The sequence below is a fragment of the Trachypithecus francoisi genome, unplaced genomic scaffold, assembly GCF_009764315.1.
Source record: "Trachypithecus francoisi isolate TF-2019V2 unplaced genomic scaffold, Tfra_2.0 Lachesis_group15, whole genome shotgun sequence".
Taxonomy (NCBI): Eukaryota; Metazoa; Chordata; class Mammalia; order Primates; family Cercopithecidae; genus Trachypithecus; species Trachypithecus francoisi.
The window spans coordinates 15,757,618-15,775,240 of record NW_022681460.1 but is presented as its reverse complement, the minus strand read 5'-3'; the positions used below and the strand labels follow the sequence as shown (position 1 = coordinate 15,775,240).

Here is a 17,623-nt window from a genome sequence, read left to right as displayed (position 1 = left end):
CCAAAAATATTTTAACCAAATTCACCATGTTTTTCTTTCCCAGTCACCTCTGAAACCACAAAGAAGAAACTAAGCAAAATCACAACTCAGAAGCAATATATAATTAGGTCCTCCAATTTATGACTGACTACATATCATAGTTTTAAAAAATGAGTCCCCACTTACTTTTGTTAAATAGTCCACTACCCTGGCACACAGAAGAGCTCCTGGCAGGTCAAAGTAGTTGTCGTAAAAATAATACTTTCCTGAAAAAGAACAAAATTTTAAACTAGGAACAACATAATGCTACATGTATGTGAAATACACAAGAATATGGCTGAAGAGACACTAGATTTTGGTTTAATTATCTGAAGAAGCCTCCATTTCAATTCAAAACGGCACCATTATTGGCTGTCACTGTTTTTAAAGAAAGATTTAAGCTCCGAGAGCACCACAAGAAAGTTAAAATATGGTATCTTGAAGCATTGTATTCGAAGATATTTTAGTCATCTTAAAGAATGTAAAAACTAAAAAGGCTATATGCAAAAAATAAAATAGAATATGAAAAAGCCATATGATGTTATCTATGTCACTGAATTTCAAAACAATCAATTAACCTAACCCTGGAGTACCATGAAGTGCTCCACACAATAGTGCTTTTTCAGATTGGTTGGCTGTCCCCACCTAGAGTACCGCATTCTATTTTTATGCCATTTAAGACAAATTTCAGTATAATGTGAAAAAAAACTGTGGTGATAAGTAGAATATAACCATGCCACGTGAAGACACAGTGTGCTTATCTTATAAAAACTGTAGAGTGAAGGACAGGTACATTCCAAGATTTCGTGGAAGAGAGGGATTTGGTTTATTCTGTATGACCGCAGGGTCGAATTACATTTGAGCCCTTCTCTGGCACATATGACTTTTGGATCTGCTGTCCCTGAACAGACACTTTTGATGACCCATGTCACATTCCCCTGGCCCATGTCTGATTTCAACCACCACTATGCTAACAGCACCATCCCACCTTGGCACAACTGTGTCATTCTCTTTCTCCCAAAGGCTCTGGAGCCCATGTGGCCAACTTCACACTTGGAACAGGTTCAGGAACCAGTAAATGAATGCCCTGCTTCCTGTTCCATGGACAGACAACTTTGGGAGGTATTCTCTGCACTTCTCCTTGGAAGTCCCAGTAGAGTCCAGCAACCATTGTTCCTTTTATTCCTTCACTCCTGACTACTGGGATCAAGAATAACCACTCTGCTTTTGAGGGAACCCAACCTCATAGAGTTCCCTAGAGAATACCTGACACAAAGAAGAATCAAACAAACCCAATAGGTAAAGCCAGATTTTACATTAATAATAAGGTGCTTGAGTACATCATTATAATCGCCTGATTTTGATTCCCCCCATCCTCTCATTTGTAAGCTATGTATATGAGGTTATGGAACACACTTGTCTTGTTCTTTAGTGTTGACTAGGCATAGTGTTCAGCATATTCTAAGCACTCAATAGATGTTTGCTGAATGAATGAATGAATGAATAATCCAATAATCAAATAGATTACTTTGGAATGCAGAAGTATTATAAGGAAATTAGAAGAAAACCATATGCAGAAGCCAGGGTTCTGTTCCTCTGAATATTATTTTGTGCCTCTTACTTCTTCCTGTAAATTTATTTTAAAATGTATTAAAAAAAATCAAAGTTTTCTTTTTGTTAATTCACAAAATGGCTGTGCCAGTTTGTGTCCATTCCCTCAGTTAAAAATATTTTGGTTGATACAGTCTTCCTGCTTTTCACTCTTTCATAGCTTATATTGTTAGGGGAACCTCTCAGGCTCTTTTTAATTCCGAAGAAAGGTTAGCATGGCTTTGCCAGTGTGAAGAACCAGTGATCTGGAAGAAAAGGAAGACGATATGCCATGTGCTTTTCTGCCTCTGCTTTGCTATGCAGTAAGACTATATGACACTCCAGGACTCCCAAGACTTAGGACAGTGGGCAAAGCTTCCCAAGGTTCATTAATCTGCACTTTGTCGTATCTCTTGGCCTGACACTAGACTGACCCAACTTCATGGCCAGCTATCTCAAGCACTGTTGGAGCAGGAAGCATCCCAGCATTGCCAGTTACATAACCTTGCTTTTCTCCTCCCATTCTTTTTCCTTTGTGGGTATTAATAGATGAAATTCAGGCCAAGAATTGAACTACTGATGTTGAGTAAGGATTGAGGTCTAATCAAATAATTCAGGGGGAGCCTAATGAGAAGAGCTCATTGGTTTTCACCCACAATGCAAGAGGCTAAGGTTATTTGACTGTCGAACTTGGGCAGAATGTCCGCTGTGTGGACACAAAGGGGCTTGTTCAGCCTTGAGCTGTTAACTGGGCCAGGCTGCTTGCAGTGCCTCACCCAACACCCACACTCTGACACTATACCACATGAAAGCTTCAACCTCTACGTCTGTATAGAAGAGGCAGCTCATTGCGAATGAAGTGATTAGTAGGCCCAGTTCAACAAAACAAGCCTCTGAATCAAGATCAAGTCCCATAATCATGAAGTTTTACACAGAGAAAAACTGCTCCCCAAGAAGCTACTATCAACCCTACTCCCTTTGTCTTACTGGCCATGGTAGAATGGCAAATGAAGGACTGAGGGGAAGGGAACAATTTATGTTAACAAAGGTTCTCACTTCTGCAAAGGTGGTATTATCTCCACTCAGAGATGAGAAAACTGATGCTGAGTGACTTAGTACCAGAGTCACTTTATCCATCAAATAACAGAGTCAATATGATCCAGGACTGTTTGGCACCAAGCCCCTTGTGATTTCCACTAGATCAAGCTGTTTCTGCATAATCTACCATTTGGGGAAGATAAGTTCAAAGGGATTTGCTCTCTGGAGATCAGCTGGCAAGGGACACTGTTCTTATATTAGGTCAACAACCTGGAAAGAGATTATCAAACAAGTTGTCATTAAACATCTCTACATCCATCAGTGCTTTAAATTTCCTAAATGTACTGATAGGGAATGTACTTTACAACTCTGTTCTTAACTCTGAGGATTACTATACTTAAATGTAGAAGAAAGCCACAACTATAGAATCAACTGGAGTTCCTGAAAATAAAAGACTTATTTGGCAATATTTATCAAAATTTTAAACCTGTATATCTTTAGAGCAAGTATACGTCTAGGAGTTTATCCTAGATATATGTATGAAAGTGAAAAATATACATTCATGAAAACATCACCACAGGCTTGTCTGTAATTGTGAAACACCAGACACAACATAAATGTCCACTGCTAGGAGCCTGATGAAATAAATCATGATACAGGCACTGAATTGCAGAGCATCCCAGCATTTAGAAGAACTAAGTAAACCTCGTGTGTGTGCTGATGCCAGACTCTCCAAGATGTAAATTGAAAAGAGCAAGGTAAATACATAATCCCTTTTGTATACCTTTAAAAAATACGACAGGAGTTGAAGACAATTACTCTTCCTTCTGTTCATTTCTATAATATTTAAATTTTCTAACCATGTGCTCAGATTAATATTTAATGTAAATAAATTTTAACTGGGCTGTGGAATCACAGGCCCTTTTTTTCCTTCTTTCATACTTCTCTACATTTAAAAAGACTCATATTATTCCTAAGTGCTAATCTTTAAACCAGAACAAGTACAGGTAAAAGGAGTGCCAATAAAATCTTCTGTGAACAGTATTTTGAACCATCTGCCAAACAGAAGTCAAATACACTTGGAAAAAATACATCCTATTGCTATAAAGCTGAAGCTGCTCCCTTTTGCATCCTGCCCAGCAGGGGAAAGGTGGGGGTCTTCTTTGTCCTGACCTCGAAGGTTTAGGGTACAAAACAAACAGGGAGTGGATGGTGGAGCTGCCTCATTTGAGTCATACCTGAGCGGCAAGCCATTCCAGTGTCTGACAAGAAGTGCTTCCATTCTTTCTTGCCATATGCCTCTGCCAGCACCTCTGGAGCCATCATCTTGGTGCCATGGCTTGCCCTGATTTTGGGAGAGGATGCACATTGCTCATTAATGGTTCCCTTGAATGCCCCTTCCTCTGTCATTGGGACTGTTGATCCCTGTTGCCACTGGAGCTAACAAATACATATATTTTTTCTGTTTTCAACTAGGTGCCTCCCTGTTTAGGATTCTGTAAAGCATTTCTATGGACAGCTGTAGCACTTCACCGCTTTAATCCACCAAGTAGCAGGTGCTTAGGAGATGCTCATTCTGAGGTCATCACTGGATAAGATACCACCCTTTTTTAGAGAAGTTGTCATTTAACTATACAAATAAGATGAACACACCTGGAACAATTAGAAAACAACCATGTGACTTAGTGGGAAGCTGGTTCTGGCAGCACTAGAGAAAGAGGAGTAGGTACCAGAGTCAAAGCATGAGTCCACCGGGGCCACAGGAGGCACAAGAAGCACCCACAGGTGGATGACTGTGAGCACGCAGGACTGTGAAGACAAGATGAGGAGCAACCTGCCCACTCAAGGACACAGCATGGCTAAAACCACATGGGGAAATCAAAGAGGAATATGGAAAAACAGAGCAACATGACAAGAAAGTAGGCATTTTCTGTGCTCAAAATACTGCTTTTGCATCAGTTAGGTCCAGCTAAGAGAATCCTATGCTATAGAGAAATATGGTAGTTTCCCCTTATCTAGTTTTGCTCTCCCCCAGTTTCAGTTACCTGTGGTCAACCTGGGTTGAACAATACTAAGGGCATAGTTTCAGAAACAAACAATTCATAAGTTTTAAACTGCATACCATTCTGAGTTCTACTGTTACATTTTATATTTTCTTACTGTATCTACTAAACTTTATCGTAGGAAAAGACACAGTACATACAGGGATGTGTACGATCCATGATTTCAAGCAACCACTGGGGATTTTGGAAGATAATCTCCAAGGATAAGGAGGGACTACTGTAGTTGAAATGTTAATATAGTTTATTATGAGAAATTATAATGATTGACAGTATTATTCTCTTGGTGTTATAATGTGGTAATAAAATAATATGAAGGAAAAAAGAAATAAAATAAGAAAAGCAAATGGGGGAAAATCACAAATGGGCTCCTTTTTATAAAGCAGTTAACATTTTAGAAAGCTTTATGTAAAGATCAAAGGATCCTGAATGGGAAATATGATCAGAGAAGGAATCTACTATATTAGTGGAAAGAAAGCATCAAGGAGGTATGCTAATAAATTCAGGAGAAACTAAAGGTTAGCCATGACTTGGATAGAGAGAGACAGACCTTGTAGGAGGGGTACTGGGACAGGGACAGACACACAGAACAAAGAGAGAAAGAAACAAAATTGTAGAAAGCTTTTCATTCTTTTAACTGTGGTTGAAGATAGCCAAGAACACTGTGAGAATCTGACAGTAAAGTTAAAGGTCATAGACAAAGCTGCATTTACACGTACCCTATCCGTCAATACCTGAGAAATAAACATGGAAATAAACTACAAAATACCAAAGGTGGGGCTACACCTGCTGTAGTTAGATGAGCCTTAGGGGAAGGTCTGGGGGAAAATGTGAAGGGAGTTTACATCATGCAAAAAGAATGATGCATCAACAGAGAGTATATATTACGGGCCTGGGAGTTCTCTCCTTTGATTCTGATCCTGTTTGTATATGTAATAAATGATATAGCTTCATGGCCATGTTGACTTTCCTGTATTATTAGTACTGGAAAAAAAAACAGATGCTCCCTCCCTGGTGCCCTGTGAGAGACAGAGCAGTGACAGCAGCTAAGATACCCTTAGCAACAGTTGAGAGGCTGGGCCCACTCACAGAGGAGAGAAGTAAAGAAAGTCAGCCTGGAGTGTGGGAGGAGGAAGAGGTTGATGAGACTTCAGTCCAGAAAAACTTCCAAAAGGAACTAGGACACAACATGACCCCCGCATGACAGGGCCAAATTTGGATAAATGGAGAAAGAGAGGGTGGAGGGTACAGACCACCAACCCCTACCCAATACCCATTCTTTCTTCCTTAACAAAAATAACCCCAATTTCATTTTAGGCAGCTACATACTCAGCTAAAACAGTGTAATTCCTGGGCTCTTTTGCCAGAAGGAGTGGTCAATGAGATGTAGCAAGTTGTAAACTTTCTATTGTATGTCCTACAAATATTTCTAATGAGGTAAACTTAAAGGAACTAGACCTTTAAATCTAATGCTCACAAACTCATATTTAAATGGCTCAAACAATTCATACAAAGACATGCAGGCAGACAATCTGTCATTAATTAAAATATTTGTATTTAACCCATACTGTAAGGGTCATATGACACTCAGTAATGAAGTGTCTCAGAGAAGGTAAAGTTTTGACTTCACAACTAAGTTTTATTACCTGAGAACAGTGCCATTATCTGCAAGTTTAAGGAAGTTCCCATCTTCTAGATCCAATGCCAAACCTTTGCAACTGAAATAGGAAAGTCTGATTATCAATCGATTCATATATTTAGCTAACCTAAGAAATGACAACCGATATTTTCCAAACATCATAATGCTAAAAAGATATTCTCCCACCCAGGGGAATGGTATGTTAATCACACAATTAAGAATATCTAAGAACCGTAAAATTAAATATCTATCACTGAGCAAGTATAAAATGAAAATTGTTATGTAGGCAAATAAGGACAGCATATTTAGTTTATAATATCTTTAGGCTTTTCAAAAGATAAATCTAAAACTCAAAAGAGAAAAAAAGAACCTGAACATCATCCCATGACTTTGTTAAAACGTACACGTTTTTCACTAAATAAAACACACACACACACACACACATACACACACACACACATTTATACTCTACAAGTTAAGCACTTCACCAGTCTTTCCTACACTCTAGAATTCGTCTCATTTTAGGTCAGGTTACAAGAACTTGCTCTCTGGACAAGGCATATTATTAAAAACCACTAAAAGAAAGTCAAATACTAAGTTTTATCTCCTTTACTGTAGAAGACTTGTGGGATTTGGGGAGAAAGGTGAGTACAGATTCATTATTATGAATAACAAAAGCAAAGTGGTATAATGGCTACCAAATACCAAGGGAATTAAACAAAAAATGACAGGGTACTTTAGAAGGATTATTTACTTTTGTTCAGGGTAAAATTTCCAGAGTCAGTAATTTAATACAGTAACATGTTACTGTTTCTTCCTTTTACAAAAATGATACATCAAAAAAGACTAACAAAATATCAAAAGAATGTATACTAGATCAACATAATGTAGGTATTTTTCATGTGGTTTAGGATTGTTATTTGATTTTATTTATTTATTTATTTTTGGAGACAGGATCTCACTCTGTACCCCAGGTTGGAATGCAGTGGCATGATCAACAGCTCACGGCAGCCTGGACCTCCTGGGTCCAGGCAATCCTCCTACCTCAGTCTCTCCAGTAGCTGGGAATACAGGCATGTGCCACCACACCTGGTTAATTATTTTTTATTTTTTGCAGAGTTGAGGTTTTGTCATGTTGCCCACACTGGTCTCCAACTCCTAGACTCAAGCAATCTGCCCACCTCAGCCTCCCAAAGTGCTGGGATTACAGATGTGCCACCACGCCTGCCTGGTCTGATTTTAAACTGAACAATTTAAAGTGGCTTAGGATATTTGTTTGTTTTGTTATCTACATGAGGAAGACAAAGGAAGCTTTGGAAGTTGGGAGTCCTAACCCAGGAAGGGAATTCGCAGTAAGAGTCTTAGGAATGTCGATCTAAATGACAGAAAACCAATGGTCTTAATTTAGACTTACTCAAAATGTGATGATTCCTCCTTTTCTCTTATAGTTCTTAAAGGATAGTTAAGTCAAACCTTTTTCTTAAAGATGTAAATTTTAGAAACAGTTCTTATTAACCTCTGAAACTATTACGACAAACTTAAGCTATATGAAAATATCCAAATTAGTCACATAAGCTCTTAGCTTATTTTCACATTTAATTAGGCAAGTCTAATTTTTTTAGTGTTTAAAGTGTTTAAAGCAGAAAACCCTTTAATTCATTAAATACAAAACTTTTAAAATAGAAGGCATGAGTCCTTTGGCTCAATTTCACATTTCACATTCTATCTTCATAGAAGAGAAAGCATCCCAGTTTTATCAGTAACAATTAGAACCACAGGAGATGTACAGACTTAAAAAAAAACAACAACAAAAAAGAACTTACCAGAAATCCCAATCCTCTGGGGTCACACTGAGCAATTCCTTATCGTACCCTTTCTCCTTAACTAGGAACTGGGCAAAGCTATTATAAATGAGCTGCAAATAAAGGGAAGAAAAACAGATGAAATATAACACCCACTACTCATTCTTTTTTTTTTTAATTTAATTTTATTATTATTATACTTTAAGTTCTAGGGTACATGTGCATAACGTGCAAGTTTGTTACATATGTATACTTGTGCCATATTGGTGTGCTGCACACATCAACTCATCAGCACTCATCAACTCGTCATTTACATCAGGTATAACTCCCAATGCAATCCCTCCCCGCCTACCACATGATAGGCCCCGGTGTGTGATGTTCCCCTTCCCGAGTCCAAGTGATCTCATTGTTCAGTTCCCACCTATGAGTGAGAACATGCGGTGTTTGGTTTTCTGTTCTTGTGATACTTTGCTGAGAATGATGGTTTCCAGCTGCATCCATGTCCCTACAAAGGACTCAAACTCATCCTTTTTTACGGCTGCATAGTATTTCATGGTGTATATGTGCCACATTTTCTTAATCCAGTCTGTCACTGATGGACATTTGGGTTGATTCCAAGTCTTTGCTATTGTGAATAGTACCGCAATAAACATACGTGTGCATGTGTCTTTATAGCAGCATGATTTATAATCCTTTGGGTATATACCCAGTAATGGGATGGCTGGGTCATATGGTACATCTAGTTCTAGATCTTTGAGGAATCACCATACTGTTTTCCATAATGGTTGAACTAGTTTACAATCCCACCAACAGTGTAAAAGTGTTCCTATTTCTCCACATCCTCTCCAGCACCTGTTGTTTCCTGACTTTTGAATGATTGCCATTCTAACTGGTGTGAGATGGTATCTCATTGTGGTTTTGATTTGCATTTCTCTGGTGGCCAGTGATGATAAGCATTTTTTCATGTGTTTGTTGGCTGTATGAATGTCTTCTTTTGAGAAATGCCTGTTCATACCCTTTGCCCACTTTTTTGTTTGCTTGTTTGTTTGTTTGTTTGAGACGGAGTCTGGCTCTGTCTCCCAGGCTGGAGTGCAGTGGCCGGATCTCAGCTCACTACAAGCTCCGCCTCCCGGGTTTACACCATTCTCCTGCCTCAGCCTCCCGAGTAGCTGGGACTACAGGCACCCGCCACCTCGCCTGGCTAGTTTTTTGTATTTTTAGTAGAGACGGGGTTTCACCGTGTCAGCCAGGATGGTCTCGATCTCCTGACCTCGTGATCCACCAGTCTCGGCCTCCCAAAGTGCTGGGATTACAGGCTTGAGCCACCGTGCCCGGCCCCTTTGCCCACTTTTTGATGGGGTTGTTTTTTTCTTGTAAATTTGTTTGAGTTCTTTGTAGGTTCTGGATATTAGCCCTTTATCTGATGAGTAGATTGCAAAAATTTTCTCCCATTCTGTGGGTTGCCTGTTCACTCTGATGGTAGTTTCTTTTGCTGTGCAGAAGCTCTTTAGTTTAATTAGATCCCATTTGTCAATTTTGGTTTTTGTTGCCGTTGCTTTTGGTGTTTTAGACATGAAGTCCTTGCCCATGCCTATGTCCTGAATGGTATTACCTAGGTTTTCTTCTAGGGTTTTACTCATTCTTAATGTCACAGACCTAAAACCCTAATGGAATTGCTGATGGGGGCAAGTTGGAGGAAGGAAATATCTGTAATTGTGAAGTTCTGCAGTTTAATTCTCCTTCACAAGCAATTTATCAACCCCTGCATGCCCCAGGTAGCTGTCCCGTTCAAAATTATACCATCGGCATACAATTATATAACCAAAGACAATTATTATTAACCCTACTCCTGATTTCTATTGGGTTGGAGATCATAATTTAAGACTTGACAAAGCTTTTTAAACTTATTTAATACATCACTAAGATAATAAATATGAGGACCACTCTATCCATCCATCCTTGGTCCATTCTGGCCAGAAAAGCCCCAGGTTAGGGAAATCTCAGAGTGAGATACATATGGGGACCAGGCAGGTGATCTAAACGAGTCATGATGCCTCTATCAGATGTAGGAAATCACTCTTGTTTCTCCACACACACATACACAAAAACCATTAAAAAAAAAAAAAAAAAAAAACCTAAAGAAAAAGGACAAAGAAAGCCTCTGGAAGCAAGTACAATAATTACAATAATAAATACTCTGTTGGGCCAGGCGCGGTGGCTCAAGCCTGTAATCCCAGCACTTTGGGAGGCCGAGACGGGTGGATCACGAGGTCAGGAGATCGAGACCATCCTGGCTGACACGGTGAAACCTCGTCTCTACTAAAAAAAAATACAAAAACTAGCCGGGCGAGGTGGCGGGCGCCTGTAGTCCCAGCTACTCCGGACGCTGAGGCAGGAGAATGGCGTAAACCCGGGAGGCGGAGCTTGCAGTGAGCTGAGATCCGGCCACTGCACTCCAGCCCGGGCGACAGAGCGAGACTCCGCCTCAAAAAAAAAATAAAATAAAATAAAAAAATAAAAAATAAAAAATAAAAATAAAATAAAAAAATAAATACTCTGTTGATTGCTGACAAATTTTATTTCTCAACAACAAAAAATGCTAGGTTTTTGAGTAAAATATCTGGTTTTTAAGTGCTGGCTAACTTTAAAAGAACTGTACATACCAAACAAAAAGTGTACAAAAGGTAGATGGTCCAACCTTGTTCTACCTCGAAGTGTTCTTTGGCCAGTGTCGGGTACACTTGAGCCTGAGCAGAACAGAGGTCTGAGTCAACCTGCACAGTGTCCAAAAGGACACACTGAATAATCTGACCCTTCTTCTACAGATATTAACCCATGACAGGTTTTGATAACATGTCATACTGTTAGGGAGAAGATGGAGTCAGAGGAGTGGGGGAAATCTCTCCTGGGTGGTGAGATTTACACTGATACTTAGATGTAGCAGTTCGCTGGGTGAATGCAGAGGGAATGGGGGGTGACTCAGGTTCAGAAACTGAGGGACCTGCACACAGCTGGAGTAGCGGTATCAGGGTCTGAGTGTCAGGATATGAGCATGAAGAAAGCAAAGGCTCCTTGTCAAATGTCAAATTGAGTTGCTCCCTGTCATAAAGCTATTAAAATCACTACACAGGTACTTCATCCAGTGTAATGTGACCTTATCCAGGTCAACTGTTAATCGACCCACATTATGTTAACACTATATATCAACAGTTCTCAACCCTGATGGTCATTCAGAACCATAGGTGACGCTTCTTAAAACTACCCAGAGTTTCCAAGTGTACAGGGTAGAGAGGGCCCTCTCTGAAGCACAGAGAACACTGAAAACCACTGACCTATGTGTTTTACAGATTTTCATTTACTCACTAAAAGGAAAAAAACAATAAAAAATACACTGAGTCACTCTGTGGTACAAAGTACTATGGACAATAAAAAGTCCACATCATGATCCTGCTTATAAGAAACCAGTGCTGGAGGGCTAAAAGATGTGAAGTGTTTAGAGCAGAGCCTGGCACACCAGCAAATCCAATTTAAGTATTTGCTATTATTATGTCATATGTTGCTAAAAACAAAACAAAACAAAACAAACAGAAAACAAAAACAATGTCCTGACATGTGGCGCTCACCCATCTCCACGGTGTAAATATTCCCACCATGGCCTGTTTCAAGCCACCAACAGCAGTTTTCCTGCTTGCACAATTCCTGAATAGTTAACAACTGGCTTTCACAAGCCCCTAAGAGTCAGCTATTGTACACCTTAGATTTGCCTCTGGTTGAGGCACTTCTGAGTTTCTCCAGTTATCCAAGTGATTAGTCTACGATATGGGCATGTGATTCCAAAACACTCGAAATCTCCTGGAACGAAGGAGCCCTTTCCATCAGAGATGCCAACAGGGACAGCCACAGTGTGTTCCTTACCTTGTGGAGGAGATTTTTATGTAACAGGAGAGAAGGGGGCCAATGGACAAGGAGAGAAGCAGAGAAAAGCAGTGTGAAGAAAAGCAGGGGCATCTGTACTCTGAAACCCCTGGTCTACGCAGAAGGCTTCTTGCAGTTTGTCCTGAGTCTCTCTAGAAACCTTCATGGCACAGGGCTCTCTAAGACATTCCTCTCCCAGCCTTAGCTGTCACCACCTCACAGTCTCTCAGAACGAATAATAATACATACTCTACAGCAGTTGCCAATTGGTACCCTGTGGTCCATATGCAGCCTACAAATTATGTTTGGTTCCCACTTAAGGTTGCCAGATAAAATTTAAAAATGCCTAGGTAAATGTGACTTTCAAATAAACAACAAATACTTTTTTTTGGTATAAGCATGTCCTATGCAATATTTGGGACCCTACTCTCCCACTCACACATTTACATTAACTGACTGGCATCAGACTTCTGAGTCTGCAACCTTAGGAGAAACCACGTGTCATCCTCTCTTCTACAATGCCTTTCCGAGGCCTCATGTGAATGCCTACAAAATTGAAAGGAAAGGCACTCGCAGCTCTCTATGATGCAGCCCCCACTGACTTCTCCACCATCTTCTCCTGAAACTTGCTACCTTTTGCTTGCACCAAGCAGTTCCTGGTGCTGTTGCTCACCTCGAGGTCGTGGCCTTTATTATAACTCCTATGGGTGAAGCACTCCTCTCTACCTCCTCACCTGCCAGCTCCAGGCATTCCCTCTGTGTTTTAGGGCACCATACAGACAGCAAGGTGGGAAGATGCAGAAATCCACAGCCAGACTATCTTGCTCGGTTGCCCTGGATACACTTTCTTTCTGTGCCTCATTGCTCGATGCTCTCTTAACAGTGGCTGTGGTGATAATACCTACCTCACAGGGACGTTGTAAGGATTAAATCCATTCATAAAAGCAGCATGCTTATTAGAATTATGGCTGTATCATATTCTGTTATTAAAATACCAATTATCTATTCAGTCTATTTATTGAGCCCAGTATGTGCCCAGCACTAAGCTCGGCACATAGAACACACAAGAAACTGTCACAGATACTGATGGAGCTCTAGGGGAAGTCCAACAAGTAAACAGGAAGTGTTAACATCATGTGGTATGTGCTCTGAGGAAGGAAGGGTTTTGTGGAAAACTGAAGGTGGGCTTAGAGTGGAAGGGCAAACTTTAGAGGGCCAAAAAGGCTTCCTAAGGGGAACCATGTTTCAGATGAGGCCTGGTGGGATGAAGAGCTTTTGTGCAGAGCAAAGAGGCCCTCCAGGCACTGGCAGTGTGCAGCAAGACCCAGGTCATACTACTCACTGCAGGGGACCAAGACTAACTCTTCAGCATTTTTGCCTACTGCGTGAGGCTGCCTGGAGGCCTGCGTGTTGATCTCTGTATCCTCAGCTCTAGCATGGTGCTCAGCACACTGTGGGACTTAAAAAAAGATTTTCCACACCAAACATGATCCAAAACTCAATAGGTTACCGTTTTCAAGCTTTAAACATCACTATTCTCCAGGTTTGCAGCTAAAAAAACTCTTGTCTTTCAGAATCTTATATTCTGAAATTTTATGATCACCTATGGACAACACTAGCTCTAATATGACAGTGGTTTAAAAATATTCCCTCCAAATGAAGGTAACTAAAGAGGAGACACACAAAACTGTGATTCAGGAAGGATTTAAAAAGCACAGAGGGAAGGAACACATGTATCAAAGACCTAGGGGAAGCAGTGGCCAAAGAATCAAGCAGTAAAAAAGCCTTCTTAATTCTCATTGTGACTAAGGAAACCAGACCTTGAAGGTAAGAAAGCAGGAAAGTGTAACAGCAGAAAAAGGACATTAAAAAAAAAAATTAGCATCTGGGCATAGAAAACACACAATAAATTCCGGCAGCCACTCTTTTTTGACCTTTAACGTGTACCTGAACTAGCGGGTGCAAGGACATCACCATAAAGGGGCACAGCCCAGGCTGGATGTCTGCACCAGTAATCTAGAGTTCTAGCCATAAACTGGTTTATGGTTTCCAAATGGTTTGGGTGGTAACCATAAAAGCAAACACTTGTCTTTGCCAAGGTGCTATTCTAAGCATTATACATCTCTTACTCATTTAATCCTTGCAACTATCTTGTGAGGTAAATCCAATTATTAGCTCCATTTTACAGGTGGGGAAACTGAGAAGCAGCACAGGTTAAGTAACTTGCTCAAAGTCACAGAGCTAGTAACAGTGGAGCTGGTGTCCTATGTTAGGCAGTCTGGCTGAGGAGTCCTCGCTTTCACTACTGTACTCATAACCAGCTCTTTTTCTGTCTGGATGCTTAGATCTTGGACTAAAAAAAATCTGGTAACTTTTCAAAATTAGTTTCCTTGGGAATTGGGAAACCAAAGGAATAGTGGAGGGAGGGCAACTAATTTGAGAGTACAGGTCTGGAAGCAAGCATACTCCATGTCCCCCTCCCTCTGGGCACAGTGAGGACCTAAACTTTGCAAGCTGTTGGTAGGCCTGGAATGTATTCAAAGTGCAGGGAGCACGCAGTCGATGCGCAATAAATATTTATTTTCTTCTCTTGACAGGAGGTAAAATGAGGGCTAAGATCTTAATGACTTCTCAACTAGTGTTCCGTCCAATACACTACGCTATATACTACGCATCTCTCCCAGATTGCAGTTTAAACACTGATGGATGGTTGATCGTGCAAATTGAAAAATGCAGCCAAGAAAAATGCAAGTCCCAAATCAAGTGGCTGTGTCCACAATCAGCTTGTGTCCAGAAAGACATGCAGAGAAGTTCCACAACATGGGATCTTCAAGGACAGCCCCAGTGCTCCTGACCCCGCCCCTCCTCTGTCCTAGAAACCGATTCCCCAGCACGATCTTGCGCAGTTTGCCCCTCCTTCGTTCTTCCCTACCCTTCTCAACATTAGCTAATGGCTAAGCTGAATGTGCCGGTCCCCAGGGCACTAGCGCGGAGCGGAGGCTGCACACTTCCGCCCCGTCTCGCCGCTGGAGGCCGCGCTCTGCGGAAAGACTCGGCCGCCGCAGGCCCCCGACAGCGCCCGCCGCTGCCCAAGCCTGGAGGAAACTCAAGCCCCAGCCGCCATGGAGGTTGCGCGCAGCGCGCCCCGGGGAGCCCGCGCCACTCACCGGGGCGCTCTCGGGCAGGTTGTAGCGACACAGAGTGTGGTCCAGGTCGAATCCGACCACGTCGCAGGCGGCCAGGGAGAACTGCTGAGCCATGGCTGCGCGGGGAGCACCGAGGAGCCCCTCGGCCGGGGAGGGTGCAAGGAGCTGGCGGGCGGGACGCTGCGGGACAGGACCGGGTCGGACGCCGCGGGGCGGGGCTGCGGCTGTCAGGGCACCGGCGCGGCAGCCTCTCCCGCCTCCCGCGCCCTGCAGCACCGCCCCTGGATACGCTTAGCCCCCGCCCCTCGCGCGGCCGGCGTCCTGCGCCGCCGTCCGGAGTCAGGTAGTCAGCTCGCGTCCTCCTGATACCCCAGCGCCGGCGACCTCGATCTGTCCCGCAAGCTGGGAACCCAGAAGGCAATAGGGGTCCAGGAGCGGTGCCGCTGCTGCACAGCTGAGACCTGTAGGCACTTAGCCCTTCCTACCACAAAATTAACCGGACTCTCCATCGCCTTCAGGGCGCCTCGGAAACCAGGAGATCCTGAGGTTAGGCCTGACCTTTTACCCCTGTGTGCGAAATAGTGTAAGATCATGGAAAAAATTCATCCTCTAATATCCCTCTGACCCAGTTAGCCTGCAATTTGGAAGGTCTTTTCGCCCACGTGATCTTTGATAGTGGTTTAAACCAAAAACTTTGTATTCCTTGGTTTCCTAAGTGTAAAATGAAAGAGAGACCTTTCACCGTTTCATACCCTGGAGTGCGTTAGAAAATAAATGTATCAGACATCGTGAAGAACCATTTTGCAAGATGATACTGGTTATGGAAACCAATATTGGTTATTACTTGATCATCCTATTTTGTTATTGTAATGAAGAATTTTCTATGAAAGGACATCAGACACTTCACAGAAATATATAGAGTATGCTACAGAAAAAGCAAACTTTTGTAAACCGGGTTTAAGGTTTATAGAGCACAAAATGATTTGAGTGACATTTGCTTAATTCTCTCAAAAACTGTATAACTACTACCATTTTAGATGCAGAGAAAGTTAATCCATTACATACAATGTATGCCTTAGGGCATTTAATTCTCTTCCGGATTTCCTGATGTGAAGGACTAGCACTTTGAGATCTTTATTACATAGTGCCTCATTTTAAAAAGAAAATACAAATCTATTATGTTTATATTGCTTTAGTTTTAAATTTAAAGGAACAGTGTGTCTAATGGAACAAATCAATAGTCGTGACATAATGAAAATATAATTAAGAACTGCATTTAACCCTTTCAAATAATAATCCTTTTGAGGCTAATAGACCAGAGGATTAATTTAGTGCAATAGTGCAATTGAGTAGGAGGACACTTATTATACCTAGTAGACCCACTTGAATAAAATTTATAACTTGTTCCATTATAATACTTAAAAGCCCCAAACAAATCTCTCTGGAATAGGGAAAGTAAAGAATCTTCAAGAAGATTGAGCTGTTCACTGATGAGTCCAACAACCATGTCTTCAATGTCTGTGAACCAAAAGAGAAAAGGCTGGATTGCTGGAGGAGCTGGAAAAAGCTTGTTGGCCCTGTAGCATTGACCTTGGCATTCTTCTCTGCCCCTTGCAATACAGCGCTACCAAAGTCAAACGTCCAGGTAGATGCCACGTTGAAGGGCACACGTTTCCTTGGGGAATATCTTGTTTCATGTGGGAGTAGGCGCTTTAGGGACTTCCCTTAGTAATACAAATGTAATAGTACATTCATTTTAAGAGGGAATAATAGAAAAGGATTGTTTTTTGTTGACTTAGCCAAAACTTGTCCTTACAAAACCTCTTGAGTGTGCTGAATTGTGAACAGGAAATTGGGTGTGAAGGGAGAGAGGGAACCAGGGCACTCTTAAAGAGGAAAAGACCCCTGGGTGTATAGCCAAGTGGTCCTGGGACTGAATCTGGTCTTTACATGCACATCAACAATCTTATGTATTTGCTAAATAACAAATTATATATATTCTGCATGTTTACACAAACAGTTCTTGTGCTAGAGAGTCCACATCATTTAAACTTTGTGGGAGAATTTTGCAAATGATCCAATCCTAGAGGCTTGTACTCTTTCTTGAGCCCCACTCACCTTTCCTTTCTACCTCAAACCTCAGTCTGACTCTTCCAGAGATACAGGGGATGGTTCCCTTCTCTTCTCCCATTCCCTATATAACCCTGAGTTTAAATACAAACACACAGTTTAATGGTTTGATAAGGCTTATTTCCAGATAAGGATATTTCATTTTCCCTGCATATTAAACTTCTATCACATTTACTGATAAAATGCCACGCTCTTGTATTATCAACTACAAGTTCGTCTTCTACTCAGATACCAATTAATTTCTGTTTCTTTGAGTATCATGGACTGAATTTTGTCCCCCACTCA

At 41.4% G+C, this 17,623-nt stretch overlaps 1 protein-coding gene across 3 annotated transcripts in view; it reads right to left on the bottom strand.

The window, feature by feature from the left end:
- The window catches only part of NT5DC1 (5'-nucleotidase domain containing 1), a 150,688-nt gene extending 135,086 nt beyond the window's left edge, over positions 1-15,602 (bottom strand). For all 3 annotated transcript variants that reach the window (XM_033234358.1, XM_033234360.1, XM_033234359.1), the window contains exons 1-5: positions 15,230-15,602; positions 8,169-8,260; positions 6,353-6,424; positions 3,885-3,991; positions 166-245 (exon numbers count right to left, since the gene is read on the bottom strand). In XM_033234358.1, coding sequence (XP_033090249.1) covers positions 166-245; positions 3,885-3,991; positions 6,353-6,424; positions 8,169-8,260; positions 15,230-15,322 — 444 coding nt within the window. In that variant the 5' untranslated portion in view covers positions 15,323-15,602. The remainder of the gene's footprint in view (positions 1-165; positions 246-3,884; positions 3,992-6,352; positions 6,425-8,168; positions 8,261-15,229) is intronic.
- Between the last annotated feature and the right edge of the window lie 2,021 nt (positions 15,603-17,623).